This window comes from Leptosomus discolor, chromosome 16, assembly GCF_034619465.1.
Source record: "Leptosomus discolor isolate bLepDis1 chromosome 16, bLepDis1.hap2, whole genome shotgun sequence".
Taxonomy (NCBI): domain Eukaryota; kingdom Metazoa; phylum Chordata; class Aves; order Leptosomiformes; family Leptosomidae; genus Leptosomus; species Leptosomus discolor.
In genome coordinates, this window is record NC_141406.1 from 13,066,255 (window position 1) to 13,080,825 (window position 14,571).

A 14,571-nucleotide genomic window follows, 5' to 3' on the forward strand; every position below is an offset into this window, starting at 1 on the left:
AATGAACTGATGCTCTGCAGAAGGGTAGATCAGACGATTTCTCACCTAATCCTTCATCTACCTCCCTTACAGCCGTTATCTAAGGGTCTCTATCCCTCTCCACTCCGTGTTTTAAATATAATACAAACATAAGAAATATTCTCTTGGATCAGGGTCTATCTAACCTACTATGCTGACTCTGACCGTGGCAATAGGGTGTACTATTTAGGGATATGTTGCTATCATATGACACAAAAAATAGAGCGCAGAATTGACGAGATTTTTTGACCGAAAAAACGTATCTAAGGCCATTTTAAAATAGTATCTCCATTACCTAAGGAGTTCCAATGGAGTCTTCTGTGCCCTGGTTTGAATACTCTCCAGAGTTCTTGAATGTGGTGATCAAGAAGTTTGGTTTCTGCTTCATTCAGTGTTGCCATTAATTTGTGATAGCGATCCAGCATGTTTTCCAATCTACTTCTATACCTAAGGAGCGTAAGAAACACAAGAACAAAACATAAAAAACATTATTTTCTGGAAATACAGCTCTGAACTCAAAGAGCAGATCAATTCCATCACTCCTTTCAGACTTCCATACAAAGCAAAATTTGCTTTGGTTTCTTATGGCTCCAATAGCAGCTAGACAAACCTCTCCTGCCCAACTCAGAAAGAGTTTTTAAGACAGCCTCAGTTTGAAGCACATTAAGTGAACTCAACCAGTGAACGTTAAATCAGTTAGGGCTCTTATCAGCATACCCGTGTGCTAAATGCCTGCGGTAATTTCAGCAAAAGTGACTTATCCAAAGCTGCACAAGAAGAAAGCAGCAGTGAGTTTAAATGTGAGCCGAAATCTAAACGGACCTAACAATCCATCGCAAAACAAATTCCTTCCCTTGTTTTTTCTCAGATTTGATGAGATATTAATTTGTATGGCACAGTCCGACAGGCTGAAGGATGCAGACAGCGCCAGAGGAAAACTTACTAGTGAAACACAGCCATTAGTAATTTTACCCCAAAAAAAAAGGCAGTAAGAGCTCTCACATTTCCAAAATTTGATGACTCAGTGTCCATTCTGGTTTGGAGTGAAATCACTTGAAACACTGCCCTAAATCCGTATGTGAGCAGATGTTCTGTTACAGCCTTACCGAAGGTATTTGTCTTCCTGTAATGCCACATATCTTGCTGTTTCTGGGACTGGAAACCCTAGTTGTTCCATGTACTTTGTTTCAATGATAATCTCGTGGAGTATGGGAGAAAAATTCACCATGAAGTGGACGCTTTTCTTTGTAGTGCCAGGCTCCTCTGTTACAGAGCTCTACAACACAAGAAAGAGCAGCAGAAAGGAGAGGAGCCAAGCCATTACAACGCAAGGAAAAGGTATCTCTCTCTCTCGGGGACATTTGATAAGGCAGTAGGTAAAAGTCAGAAGGACTGACAATCAGAGCTGTGGAAATGCCTTTAAATTCAACCGCAACCTCAGCATTCTAGTTTCAGAAATTACACACAACTACTCCTTCAGTGAAAGGTGATTACAAAAACCAAACCAAATCACCTCTGTTTACATACTGCTGCAACCAGTTACAACAGAGATCCCAGTGGAAGTCCATCATCAGACAAAAGTTTAGTTAGAACAGGATTCTGCATGATCTCTGCTGGGAACTCACCTCTACCTAATTTCAGTTCCAACTTTTGTTGTAACGTCCCAAAGATGTTGCACCAAAACCCAAAACCTAACAGGAATTATGCCACAGAAGAACACACAGAGAAACAACATTCATCCATTTGCTAAGTCATTCAGCAACTATGTCTCATAAAGGACCACAAACAACTCTGAGCTCAGAACTTTTGAAATTTTCCTTTCAAAAACTTATTCTTAGAAAATCTCACCGACCACTAGATAGATTTCAGTTCTGCCCCACAGAGAAGAACTATATATCTCACCTGCTCAAAAGTCTCTGGATTAACATGGGTTGCAGCTCCATGAGCGATGACGGTCAGCAGAGTATTCTTCAATAGCATAGGGAGTATCTGTTCTGTCCCATCTCTCCACTGACTGTATTTTTGATCTTCATACTCTTTCATCCTCTTGGCCACTTGAAGATATATTTGTTTTACCTAGAAAGGAAAACTCTGTGTAACTCAATTTAAATACCATGAAAAATGTTCAATCAACCTGTCTTAGTGTGGTGTCAATATGGTTTCTAATTTTTAGTAGATGAGAGGGCAAGCAATGCCTTGGAATTAATGCATGAAATGGAGAATTCAGGCTCTTGAATTCTGACATTGATTTTGTCACTGTCTCTCTGTGAAATAGTGGGAAGGTCCCACTCAAGTTTTCACATCGAACACAGCTTGCTGTGTGCAAAGACATTCTTGGAACTTCACCTCATATAAAAGCACTTTCACATCTTTAGAAGAAGGTATTTCTTCCTTCATTAAAAAGAACCAACGTACTTCCTTTCCACGTTCACTAGCGAGCAACTCCTCTACTTCTTGAAATCGAATAATGGGGTGTTTGATCCGATGGAAAAGAAATCGGGACCAGTATATTGCTCCAGCCACTGGAGGATAATTCTTGTACAAAGGTGGATCCTTGAGGTTCTGAACAAAGATTTGCTTAACATTTTCGACCTAGAAGATAATAAAATATTGGAAAGAATCATTTCTCCTCTTGATCGGCCATGGTCAGTATCTAACCTGGTACACAGCACAAGCTCTGAAGTTCCTTCCAGCAGCAGGATAAAAAAAGTTGTTTGGGTTTCGTTTTTCATACATCTCTTGTTTGTATTAATTGCATTACAGAGAATGTGTTCCTTTCTGTATCTTGTGGAACTGCTGTTGTGGCAGTGTTGTCTGTAAGATTACATTTTATCGTTAAACTAAGTGTTTTTTGGAATAACAAGAAAAATACTATGACATGAAAAGCTCTCCAACAGACAGGCTTCAACGTGTCAGAAAGTATTTCTGTCTTCACGGCTGAACTCTGACACCTTTTGGTCATACCATGAACTTGTCCATCACAAGAAAGATGTAGGATGTGAAAGACGTGTTTTCTCAGGAAGGACTAGAGTTGAACTGCTGCTTGGAAGTAAAGGAATAGCCACAAGACTTGTTGCATTCAGAGTACATGCAAACAACTTTCAGTTCCTATACAGTGCCACACATACATAGACATGCACATAACACTTCAGCAGTTTAACCATACTATTTCTCCAACAGGCTCCAAAAAAAGTGAGAGGAATTATTATGTTTATTTTGTAAAACTTTTTAGTCTTTCAGATAGTAAATGACGCTATACACATTTATGATTTTCACTAGGTAGACAGCTTCATATACTATGTAAGAAATCCTTAAATGAAATACCTCTTTACAGTATTGGTCCAAAACATCATTGAACTTCATCATCAGCTGCTTATTAATGGTTTCACGAGAGCGGATGTGTTTGAAGTTTAACAGCATGTCAAATGCAGATTCTGCTGATCGAAGGTTCTTAAAAGATTCATCAATAAATTTTTTGGTCTCTCCTTCCATAACCTAAAGAAAGGAAGAAGGCCAAGACATCCTATCACCTAGAGATTCATCTTGCAAAACCAAGGAAGGAAGGCAAAATGGAAATACTTTTGTATAATAGTGGTCAAGCATACTTTTACTATTTTTTGTCTTATAAATTACTAACAAACTGCTGGCTTTCCAGTAAGCTGCAGGAATTCATGTTAATTAATGTGTCTGCTGGGCAGGTATATAAATCACAAAAAACACTGTAACAATTTATACTTTGTGGGTATTCTTAGCTGAATGGTGAAGGACTGAATGAATCCAGAAAAGGCAATTTTACTTCTTTGTAGGACATGATTGAGACATGTCAGCACATGAGTACAGGGAGGTCATATGTTGCTTCTGTTCATGCTGTAGTGATTTTGCCAATGAACAAAAAGTGTGCTTCACCATTTTCAAGATAAAGTGAAACTATAAACAAAACCAACTTGCAAACAGAATACTGACTTAAAAAATTGGTCAAATCCCTCATATTTTCACTTACATATTTATTCATATATTCTTTTCTTTCGCAAAGTTACGTTTTCTTTAAATGAAAATGCTGATATTCTAAAAGGAATTTGTACATAAGAAGTAAGAGGGCGGGAATCACAGTATATGATACTTACTAAAACTTCTTCTTTAAATTCTTCCATAATTAATTTCCACTCATGTGCACTTTCGATGCTAAAAGGGTCAAAAGTCAGTTCTTCCACAGGACTAGTTAGTCCATTTACTCGTCTCCGTAGATCGTCAATACGCTTTGGATCCCTTGTGACAGCTTTCAGTTCAGGACCGAATACATTATAAAACTCCTCAATGACCTGTTAATTTAGAAGAACATACCAGAAAGCTTTATTTTAATGGGGGTTTTTTTCTGCCATTTAACACATCTTTCTGATATTATTTCCTTTAAAAAATAAAAACAGCTCAGAGAATGATCGATTTCTGCTGTGATTGACATTTTGGATATTTCTATACAGGACACTAAGTAGCTTTATGGAAAAAAACACACTCTACAAGCCAAACACTTCAGTCATTAAAACAGATAGCACTCAGCTATTCCTCCTTTTTATTTCACTTTTCACATGCACAGTTTTTACGTACACAGCCTATGGCATCTGACCATTGATGGACCACTAATATTGCTAGTTACCCTCACTTAAATTAGCCCAAACATAGCAGCTCTCCATTCATACTTTGTACTGCAATTCATATACGATTCATATACAGTCAAATTTTGTATTACATTATACTTAAATGGTTATTTTATCTAAAATTATATCACTAAGATAGCAACCCATGAAAACTGCAAATCTGTGAATCAGTTGTTAAAAGTCTGTATGCTGGTGACAGCAGTGTACACGGCAATATCCTTCCTCAACCAGTACCTTGAGAATAGTTATTTCGTCTCAAGCGTTAAGTCCAGCTTTGTTGGAATCAAAGGCATCGCTCAGGCCTTAAATACAAAGCCTCCCAAAAACTAAAGGCTGTTAACATTTCAACAACTACAATACAAAAGAATCTCCTCTATGGAATAAGACTGATCACACAATCCCTTTTTTTATTGTCTATATTACTACCTGCAAAATATTGTACAGATCTTGACAGACTGAGGTCATATAATCCGTTTTTTCAAATAAACGTTTCCGGACAAATTCCCAATGTTGCTCTCTTCCTGATGCTTCAATTTGGGCATGAACAGCAAAATAACATTTCTTCCATTGTTCAAGAGTGCTCTTGGCTTCTGCTATTTTCTTTTTTGCAGCTGCTCTATCTTCTCTGTTAATCAAATCCAAACAGTTAAGATACTATAGACAGAAAGACTATAGATAGAAAATCATATCTCAGCTGGATTAATATACCCTGGTTTATGAGCTTCTAATTGTACAAGATCTAGGCAAAACTTATAGCTGTGAAGTCTTAATTTTCAATGTGACTTATTTTGAAAGAAGATACTATCCCAGGACTGACTTTGATTGTATTTATGCCACTTTTTTACTACTATAATTCTATTGGGTTTTATTGATTTATGTCCTTTCAAGACAAAAGATGGCAAGCACCTATTTCTTCAGGGCTGATTCAGTAATTTATGAAAATTACAAAATAAATTGACTTTTAATTGACCTTCTAATACAACTTCAGATAGTAAAAAACACTGAAACCTATTTGACAAAAGTGTTATCTACTGTGCTTCATGTAAAACAAGCAAAGCTTTTAATAAATACAGCCTAGTTAAACAGGAGCCCAGTACTTACTTAAACAGTGTGTGTAAATCCACAGCTTTGTACACTCGTGTTGAAATTTCCCATGCAATTCGTTCCATGAGGGTTACTATCCATTCACCCTTGTAACGCCGTGAGATAATCCATAACATTCTCAGGGCATCCATCAGTGAAGGAATTGTATCCAAGATAACATTAAACCCAGTGCCATATGTTAAATTCTATTAAATGTATTATAAATACTGTGAATTAGATGTCATGAAAATACACAGATACATATTCTATACTTCCTCTGTAGATACCTGAAGTTAAGAAAGTCTGTGACATTATTAAATAAATAACCCAGTCAAGGAAACACCCTGGTGCCCAAGTAACACACACGGTTAAGGATGTACAAATCTGCATCTACAGCTCCAAACACTGTTCAGGTCCTGTCTCATTAATATTCTCTTTTCCGCAAAGGATGTCCCAAGACTAATTTTGGCTCATCTTTTTATTTAGACGTTTGGATGATCATCAATAAAACTTAAAAACTCAGACATCAGCTGTAATCAGTGATGGAAGATACCTCAAAAATGGAGAAATCTTTTTTTTTCCCAGTTCAGCTGTGCTATCGAATTCTCCCAAGGTTATGATGTACAAACTAAGCTCTTGGAATGGGTTTGCGTGGCAAGGTTTTGGTAGCGGGGGCAGGTTACAGGGGTGGCTTCTGTGAGAAGCTGCTAGAAGTCTCCCCTGTGTCTCATATAGCCAACGCCAGCCGGCTTTAAGAGGGACCCGTCGCTGGCCAAGGCCGAGCCAATCTGCCAGACGGTGGTTGCGCCTCTGTGATAACGTATTTAAGAGAGGAAGAAAAAGTTATTGCACAGCAGTAATTGCAGAGAGAAAGAGGAGTGAGAATATGTGAGAGAAACATCCTGCAGACACGAAGGTCAGTGAAGAAGGAGGGGCAGGAGGTGCTCCGGGTGCCAGAGCAGCGATGGGGTGAAGACCATGGTGAGGCAGGCTGTCCCCCTGCAGCCCAAGGGCGGTGGAGCAGATGACTGCCTACACCCCCTGGAGGACCCCACGTCAGAGTAGGTGGATCCCTGAAGGAAGCTGTGACTCCGTGGGAAGCCTGCAGTGGAGCAGGCTCCTGGCAGGACCCGTGGCCCGGAGAGAGAAGCCCATGCTGGAGCAGGTTTGCTGCTAGTGACCCCATGGGGGGGCCCACGCTGGAGCAGTCGGTTCCTGAAGGACTGCACCCCATGGAGGAGACCCACGATGGAGCAGTTCATGCAGAACTGCAGCCCATGGGTAGACTCAGGCTGGAGAAGTCATGGAGGACTCTCTCCCTTGAGAAGGGACCCCACATTGGAGCAGGGGAAGCATGTGAGGAGCCCTCCCCGTGAGGAGGAAGGAGCGACAGAAAAAACAGTGATGAACCGACCACAACCCCCATTCCCTGTCCCCTGTGCAACTCAGGGGGAGGAGGGAGAGAAATCGGGAACAAAGCCCGAGAAAGAAGAGAGGGGTGGGGGGAAGGTGTTTTAAGATTTGGTTTTATTTCTGATTACACCTCTCTCAGTTAATTGGTAATAAATTATCTTTTTCCCAAGTCGAGTCTGTTTTGCCCTTGATGGTAAATGCCGAGTGATCTCCCTGTCCTTATCTCGACCCCACAAGCCCGTTGTTACATTTTCCTCTCGCCTGTCCAGCTGAGGAGGGGGAGAGTGATAGAGCGGCTTTGGTGGGCTCCTGGCATTCAGCCGGGGTCAAACCACCACAGCTGGTCACAGCTCTGGGCTTCTGCTTTCAAATATTAGAACTGTAACTCAAACAAAATAAGCAAGCCTTTTATTATTACATATAAAAAAGCTAGAGTATAGCTTTATTGGTGATAAAAAGTAAAAAATAAACAAGAATGATTATATCAACAGAGAAACCAAACTCAAATAACTACAGTTAAAACTTCACAAAGTTTTCTTATGGGCACATACCTTCAAATGGTCCTCAAGAGGTGAAAGAAACTTAATATTATCTAGAGCTTCCACGTGATGTTTTCTGAGGTCACTTAAGATTATCTGTAAATCTCCAATATGGTCAGATTCAGCTTCCTTTAATATTTCCAAGACTTTTTGCACTTCTGGAAGCTTTGTCTGTTCAGTAAGAGCACTTAAAGTAACACTTCTTTCACGCCAGAGGTCAACTTCTGCAAGTGGGCCATTACCCTACAAGTAATGTGGAATAAAATAAAAAATTCTATAATACCCTTATGCAAGAGTGAAAACCCATTACCAGGACAATATTTGTTCCTTCTTTTCAATATGCTGCATGCTGAGAAATACCTGGTAGGATTCAAGCATGCAAGAAACCCACATGGAAGAAGATCATTGAAATCAAAAGTTTTACACACATCGAAGGGAACTGCTCATGGGGAGTATATCCCCGAGTTGGAGCTGGAGAGTCCATGCTTGCAAAAGCTTACACACAAGTAACTTTGCAGCATGTTTAATGGTATTAGTCATGTGTGTAAGTGATCGCAGAATCAGAACCTTACAATCGGAATTTTTTTGTTTGAGAGAGATGACTTTTTTCAAGTAAAAATACAGTTGTCTATTTAAAAAATAATCACTGAAGCTTTTAATATTTCACGGCTCTTTAAAAGAGTGCAGATAACAAAAGTGCCTTAGTCTTCCAGAGTGCGGGTAGGATCTGCCATGAGTTTCTTTATATTCTATTTATATTCTATTTACACTCTTTTTCCCAGAGTCACACAGTTCCTCACCACTTTCGCTCTACTTTACATCAATTAGTAAATGGTCTTCCAACAATCAAACTTGAAGATGGACTGAAAATGAGCACATTCAAAGAGATTCTTGTAGGGAAATGAAGTAACGTCTCTGGGAATAAAAGAAGCTTGGTGTTACAGGCAACATTACCTGTGGAACCTTTTTCAGTTGTTCCTCTAGAGCTGTGGATATTAATTTCTGCCAGGTCATTGCACAACTTTTCAGAACTTCAACCACTTCTGGGACTGTGGCAAGAACAGTCACTTCTCCATCTAAATTTATAGTTGGCATCTCCAGTTTAATATCTTCTATTGGAAGAAAAGGCACATGGAATTAACTGTCTTGTTCCACCAGCATTGATAAAGTAACATCACTGAAATGGTTATGCCCTCCATCTTGTTAGCTCCTTGAGGACAGGTGATGTACCACCTGCTCTGTCTGTTTGAGAACACGGCAAAATACATCCAGCTGCTCGACAGTTAACACAGTGCAAAGAGGTATTCCTAGAAATAAACGAAAAGCTCTCAGCTTTCAAGCCTTAACCCAATCTCTAACTACTAAGAATGAGTATTAGGGCTTTGCTGAAGAAGATTATCTATCTGCAGGCTGAAGGCCACTATGCTCTCCTTAACAGCATGACAGGAGCCCCTGTCTGAGAAGGGATGCTAAACAACATGTGAAAGCCTCATTCAGTCGACCACGTTCTATACCATGCTCTGGTCTGCATCCCCTGAACACCGGTAAGCCATGAGGCACGCTCACCCTCTCTCCTATTCTTACTCCAGACTGACTGAAAGACTATCACTGATTTCATCCATTTCTCCATACTGCCTGCCATGCTTCAGAGCACTAAAAATACTACTGTTATCAGCAAAGAGAAAATTTAATCAGGTCTGGAGCTTCCTCAGGAACTCTATGTATCTGTTATTCTGTATGAAGCCATTCCTAGGGGAACCTCTTTCTACTCTAAACACCACAGTGCTGGCACAGGCAGAACACTCGCCTTCAGTTTGCTGATTAGTCTGCTGAGTAACACTCAAGAATTTTTGCCTGTTTATTTGAATCTCATTCCCCATCTGAATATGACAGGATTCCACAGGCTCTTCTTTCTTTTCTGCAAGCTCAGTCTCGGGTAATTTCCTTTTTTCAGAATCTGTGTTTTCACTGTCTGGATGAAAGGAAGTTTCCTCAGTCTGCTGCTGACTATAGGAGAGAGCTGGTGAAAACACCTATAATTCAAACAGATACCATAGATTAGATGGTTCACATTGAAAAAGAAAACAATAAAAGTCAGTTTACTAGTAATTCACTTAAGCATCAGATATGTTGTTCTAAAATTTAATTTAAGTGCATCTCCTTCCATTTCACCTCTTTAGCATCATTCTCTCTGCCTCAAGTTCTGCAGGGGAATAGCTCCAGCATGCTTTTACCAAAGTCTATCAGCACAAAAATACAGGTATCTGGTGTCACGTTCTTAGATGTTTCTCACATAGGGACAAGAAATTAAATAACTCCCATCACCACTTCTTTCAAAAAATTTGGGAAACAAAATATCAAATAAGGATTAACAAAAAACTTCATTTTGGCATATGAAGGTCACTCACTAAATACCAGTATTTCTTATGCAGAGCCCATATGGTCAGCAGAATACTAAACAGGCAAATCACTCATAGAAACACTCAAGAGACCATACAGAAAAGCTCTAACACATTTACCTGTGAGATGGCATTCTTTAGCATCAAAACAGTATCATCAGTCAGCACACCAAACTTTATCACTTTAGGAAGAACCTCATCGGCTTCAGTCAGGTCATTAGGTTCAGTAACTCTTTCTAAACAGTAAACAGTACACAAACAATTAGCATAAATCTAATTATTTGATACAGAAAGCATAAAGTCCTTTCAATAATAAGTTAAAACTGCAATAAAACTGAAACCAACAGGCACGTACAAAATACTTTGTAGCTTTAAACCACGCATGCTGCTGCTCAGTGAGCCCACTTAACTGTTTATGCTGGGGCCAGCCTCCGGCACTAAACAGAGTTAACGAACTGCTGATGGTTCCAGGGTAGAGGTGTGGAAATATCTGTTTGCTTTAACGTAGAAGCTGCTGCCTGTGGTCTGACACACTGAGGTCTGACTGCGACCCGAACCAGCGCTGCCCCAGATGCTGCAATAACTCTTGTCATTGGTTTTATGATAAAATAACTGTCAGAGTAAAACATGCTGCTGTTGTGCGTCAGGTCAGGAAGTCCGATAGCCCGCTTGTGCTTATCACCACCTTATGGTCTAACTTTCTCATACAGCTCCTCATCCTCAAAACACCTTAAATAGTTCTAGCAGTTGTAGTAACTAAATCTTCTTAGTTCCTTTGAGTGCAGCATGAAAGCTTCAAACTGGCTGGTAAAATGCAGAAGATACGTAACTTTCCATAAATTTCAGATGAAAAGCGTTCCTGATTCCTGGTTCTACTCTGAGACTATTCATACCCAGTTAATTAAGCTGGACATGCACAACCCTGAATCCCAGCCACTATCAACTTTTCTCACTGTGAACTACTGTTTAATGTAAAGACTGGAAACACTGAGTCTGCAGTTATTCAAGGCACATACCTTTGGTGTCTCTCAGAAAATAGACAGTAAAATCTGACACAAATCCTTCAGGAATTTCATCAAGAGCCACATAGAAACACACTTTGTCAACTTTCCGTTCTTGTAGCTGAAACAGAAAAGAAAAAACAAGTATGACTATTGCTGTTTGCTGCCATGTTTAACAGCAAGAAAATGACTGCCCGCTGTGAGCAACAGGACAGAACCATTAACTCCATTATCTTCACATTGCTGTCCAAGTAAATTACTAACATAAATGAAATGTTAAAAAGTCATTCAGCTAACAGTAAAAATCATCAGCTTTAGAAAAAACGTTGATTTCCAGACCAAGAGGACTAAAAACGTAAGAAACCAGAAAACAAATGCCCACCCCTCCAAAGGTTTCTGAGAATGTGCAAGCACCTACTCCTCTTCCACCTGCATCTCACTCATAAATCAAGTTTAGTTAGAAACCCCAGACTCCATCCTGACCATCTAATTAGGCAGAAGACTTGAGGTACAAAAGCCTTTGTTCACTGTTCCTGACATACTCCTTCCACGGTGCCTTTATTGAGCAATTACTCTAACTGCAACTCTTCCTTTAAAAGAAACTCTGGGAATAGCTAATGTGGTACCCAAGTAACTCACTGCTGCGTTTTCTCACCAAAGTCAGTCTTTTGCCAAGTAAATTACCTTTGCAAATTCTTGTCAGAGGCTATGGCAGACTCCACAGGCCACTGGTTTTGAATAGAATTTCCTCTTCTTGTACTGAGTACTTGCTCTGCACTGTACCTCCTTAATTTGCCTACCAGTTTTACTCAAATATTTGCATCAGAAAACCAGCATCTTCACATCCACAGAAGAACAGAGTGAAATACAACGGAAGTACCTGCAGTGCGTGTTCCTCACTGTCAGCTGGCAATCTCTGCTCCAGTTTACTCAGTTCAGACCCACCAGAGAGAGTTGATACGTGACCTGACACACTTCCATTGTCTGTAGATGGCAGAGGAGATATGCTGCTTTCCTGAGTCATCCCTAAGAAAGAACAACACAAGAGAACTCAACTGAAGAAGAGGTATTCCACATGTATAAGACAGATCCTTCCAATTTTCTTTTCAGACTAAATGACTGAGCATTTTCTTCCATCTTCAGCACCTCTTTTCAACAACCAGCCATTAAAACTTGATGTTAATCGTATTTTCCCATAGGACAGCACCATTGCTGAAGAACTGAATCCAAATAAGCAAGTCACTATATTGCATTCCACAGGTCTTTATTTAAAATACCCTTACCAGCATTTTCCAATGCAATTGATTTTTTAGGACAAAATAACTAGATTAGCACATTTCAAGATGAAATCACTCTGTAAAAGGAAATGCAAACAATTAAGGGTTTTGTCATGCCAGGTCTATGATGTGGAAAATGTTTGCAGTTATGTCATGACCAAAAAGTGATGGTATAGACACTGTAACACAGGAACAACTGCATGAATTCCAGGGCTGGTCAAGAATTTTAAACTTTATTTTACACTGTATTTCAGAAGGTGCACCATGTCTTCTTCCCCTTTCAGCACAGCCTTCTGGACGCTTAAAAGAAGTAGAAAAGGCATAGCTGCATCTCCAGCTGGAAAGGTCATGTCCCTTCGTGTGCTGATATTATTATCAAGCAATAGTAATTCTCCCTCTCTTACTGCTTTTGAGCATTACCTTGCAGCACTGCAGCTGCCAGCATTCAGTGGCACAGAGTGGGAAGTTGAATTATATCATTCCTTTAGTCTGCTTACACCCACACCAGGCTTCAGCACTTAACTTTCACGGTCCTATCTTTTTTGCACAATATGAATAAAATTCTTTTATGGATATAAAATACAAGACCATGACTCTTTGCTTCTGCAAGTAACTGTTTCCAAAGCTTGTGGGAGTTACACAGACACTGAGAGCAGGGAAGAGAATCGAATCTCTGAGGCATGGAAAATCAGTGCTCTCTTCTAACACCATTTCTATCACTTTTCCTTTATATTTTTCCTTTTTTTTTGTGAAAGGCTTCTCTGCAATACTGTGGTTAAAGTACTAGACCAATCTTAACTCTTTACAGCACCACCACTTTTATCCTCAATAAACTACATCAGAATATGGACAGCTTACAACTCTTAAAACAAGAGGAATTAATTCATTCCTACTAAAGGGAACATATTCATTCTATTTATTGTAATAAAACTAATCTCAAAAAATCTGAAATTATAAAGCCAGTAAAAGATGTCACAGCCAAAGACTAGATGGAAGACCGGTGTTTGTGGGTTGATTTGTTCATCCCAGTCTCTTTCTTTCCATCTGTTTGGAAAAGAGGAAAGAGCCAAACTAGGAGAGCTTTCTTTCAAAGGCGCATCCTGAAGCAGAAGCTCTTGAAAAAACATTAATCAGCCACACTGCCCAAGACACTATCTACAAGATCAGATCCACTTTCGTGGGAAAAGAAGCTTTTGATGTTACAGGTACTGCTGGATCTGCTTACGAGAGCCACAATAGCTAGGTGCATTTAGCCCCCATGGCAGCACGGCCCGCAGCAACTACACTTTGGCCGCTCAAACCACCTACTTCCTTCCAGCACCATAGAGGAGGCTGTTTCAGTCAACTGCTCAGGAAATAGGTTATCTGGGCCTTCCTCCTGCTGCTCATCTGCAAACTCATCTGTGCCACCTGTATCCACACGCACACAAAATGGGAAGGAAGCACGACACAACCACTCACAGTGGAGATGGTGCAAATCCCATCAAGGCACAACCAGAGAGGAGAAAGGTCATGGAAGTGGGTGGGGTAGAAGGGGGTTCAGGAGGACTGGACACAGCCCAAGGGATGGAGAGGCAAGGTGCAGGGTAAGGACAGTGGTAATGGGGTGAGGACTCGGCAGATGGGACAAGTAGGGGCCTGAGGGAGAGGGAAACAGGGAGTTGGGCCGGGAAGGGCAGAGCGAGGGCACTCGGGGTCAGGCAGTGCCCAGGGGAGGGCTCGGCCGGCCGGGGCAGCGGCGGCTTCACCCACCGTCCTCGGGGCGCCGCTCGGCCCGCAGCAGCAGCAGCGCCGTGCCGGCCTCCCTCTCATCGTCCCCGTCCTCGGTGCCACGGCCGAAAAAGCGCAGCACGGTCCGTCCCTCCTCGCCGTCGCCGCGGTTCAGCAGCTCCTCGAAAGGCACCGGATCGGTCAGCCCCAGGACGGCGAGCACCCGGTCCCGCAGCCACTGCAGCCGCACATCGTCCAGGCTCATGGCGGCAACCCCCGGGCCCCGCCCGACGCCTCCCGGTGCTCACGGCAACGGGCCGGGGAGAAGCAACGCCCGCGGCCCGCCTGCCGCCCGCCCTCCCACCGCCCCTCACGGGCGTCCTTCTGCCTCAGCCCCGGCCACCCCGCGCGCCGCGGGCCCGCCTGGGCGGGAATCGGCGGGGACAGCGGGGAGCGGGAAGGGCTTCCCGCCTGGAGGG

At 41.4% G+C, this 14,571-nt stretch overlaps 1 protein-coding gene across 1 annotated transcript in view; it reads right to left on the reverse strand.

Annotated features, from left to right (window-relative positions):
* The window catches only part of DNAH10 (dynein axonemal heavy chain 10), a 57,016-nt gene extending 42,659 nt beyond the window's left edge, over nucleotides 1–14,357 (reverse strand). The window contains exons 1-16 of the mRNA XM_086474008.1: nucleotides 14,135–14,357; nucleotides 13,691–13,792; nucleotides 11,986–12,131; nucleotides 11,121–11,226; nucleotides 10,225–10,340; nucleotides 9,513–9,738; nucleotides 8,660–8,817; nucleotides 7,718–7,948; nucleotides 5,772–5,959; nucleotides 5,097–5,295; nucleotides 4,143–4,337; nucleotides 3,343–3,513; nucleotides 2,434–2,610; nucleotides 1,966–2,094; nucleotides 1,125–1,294; nucleotides 314–465 (exon numbers count right to left, since the gene is read on the reverse strand). Coding sequence (XP_086330134.1) covers nucleotides 314–465; nucleotides 1,125–1,294; nucleotides 1,966–2,094; nucleotides 2,434–2,610; nucleotides 3,343–3,513; nucleotides 4,143–4,337; nucleotides 5,097–5,295; nucleotides 5,772–5,959; nucleotides 7,718–7,948; nucleotides 8,660–8,817; nucleotides 9,513–9,738; nucleotides 10,225–10,340; nucleotides 11,121–11,226; nucleotides 11,986–12,131; nucleotides 13,691–13,792; nucleotides 14,135–14,357 — 2,689 coding nt within the window. The remainder of the gene's footprint in view (nucleotides 1–313; nucleotides 466–1,124; nucleotides 1,295–1,965; nucleotides 2,095–2,433; nucleotides 2,611–3,342; nucleotides 3,514–4,142; nucleotides 4,338–5,096; nucleotides 5,296–5,771; nucleotides 5,960–7,717; nucleotides 7,949–8,659; nucleotides 8,818–9,512; nucleotides 9,739–10,224; nucleotides 10,341–11,120; nucleotides 11,227–11,985; nucleotides 12,132–13,690; nucleotides 13,793–14,134) is intronic.
* Nucleotides 14,358–14,571: the final 214 nt, after the last annotated feature.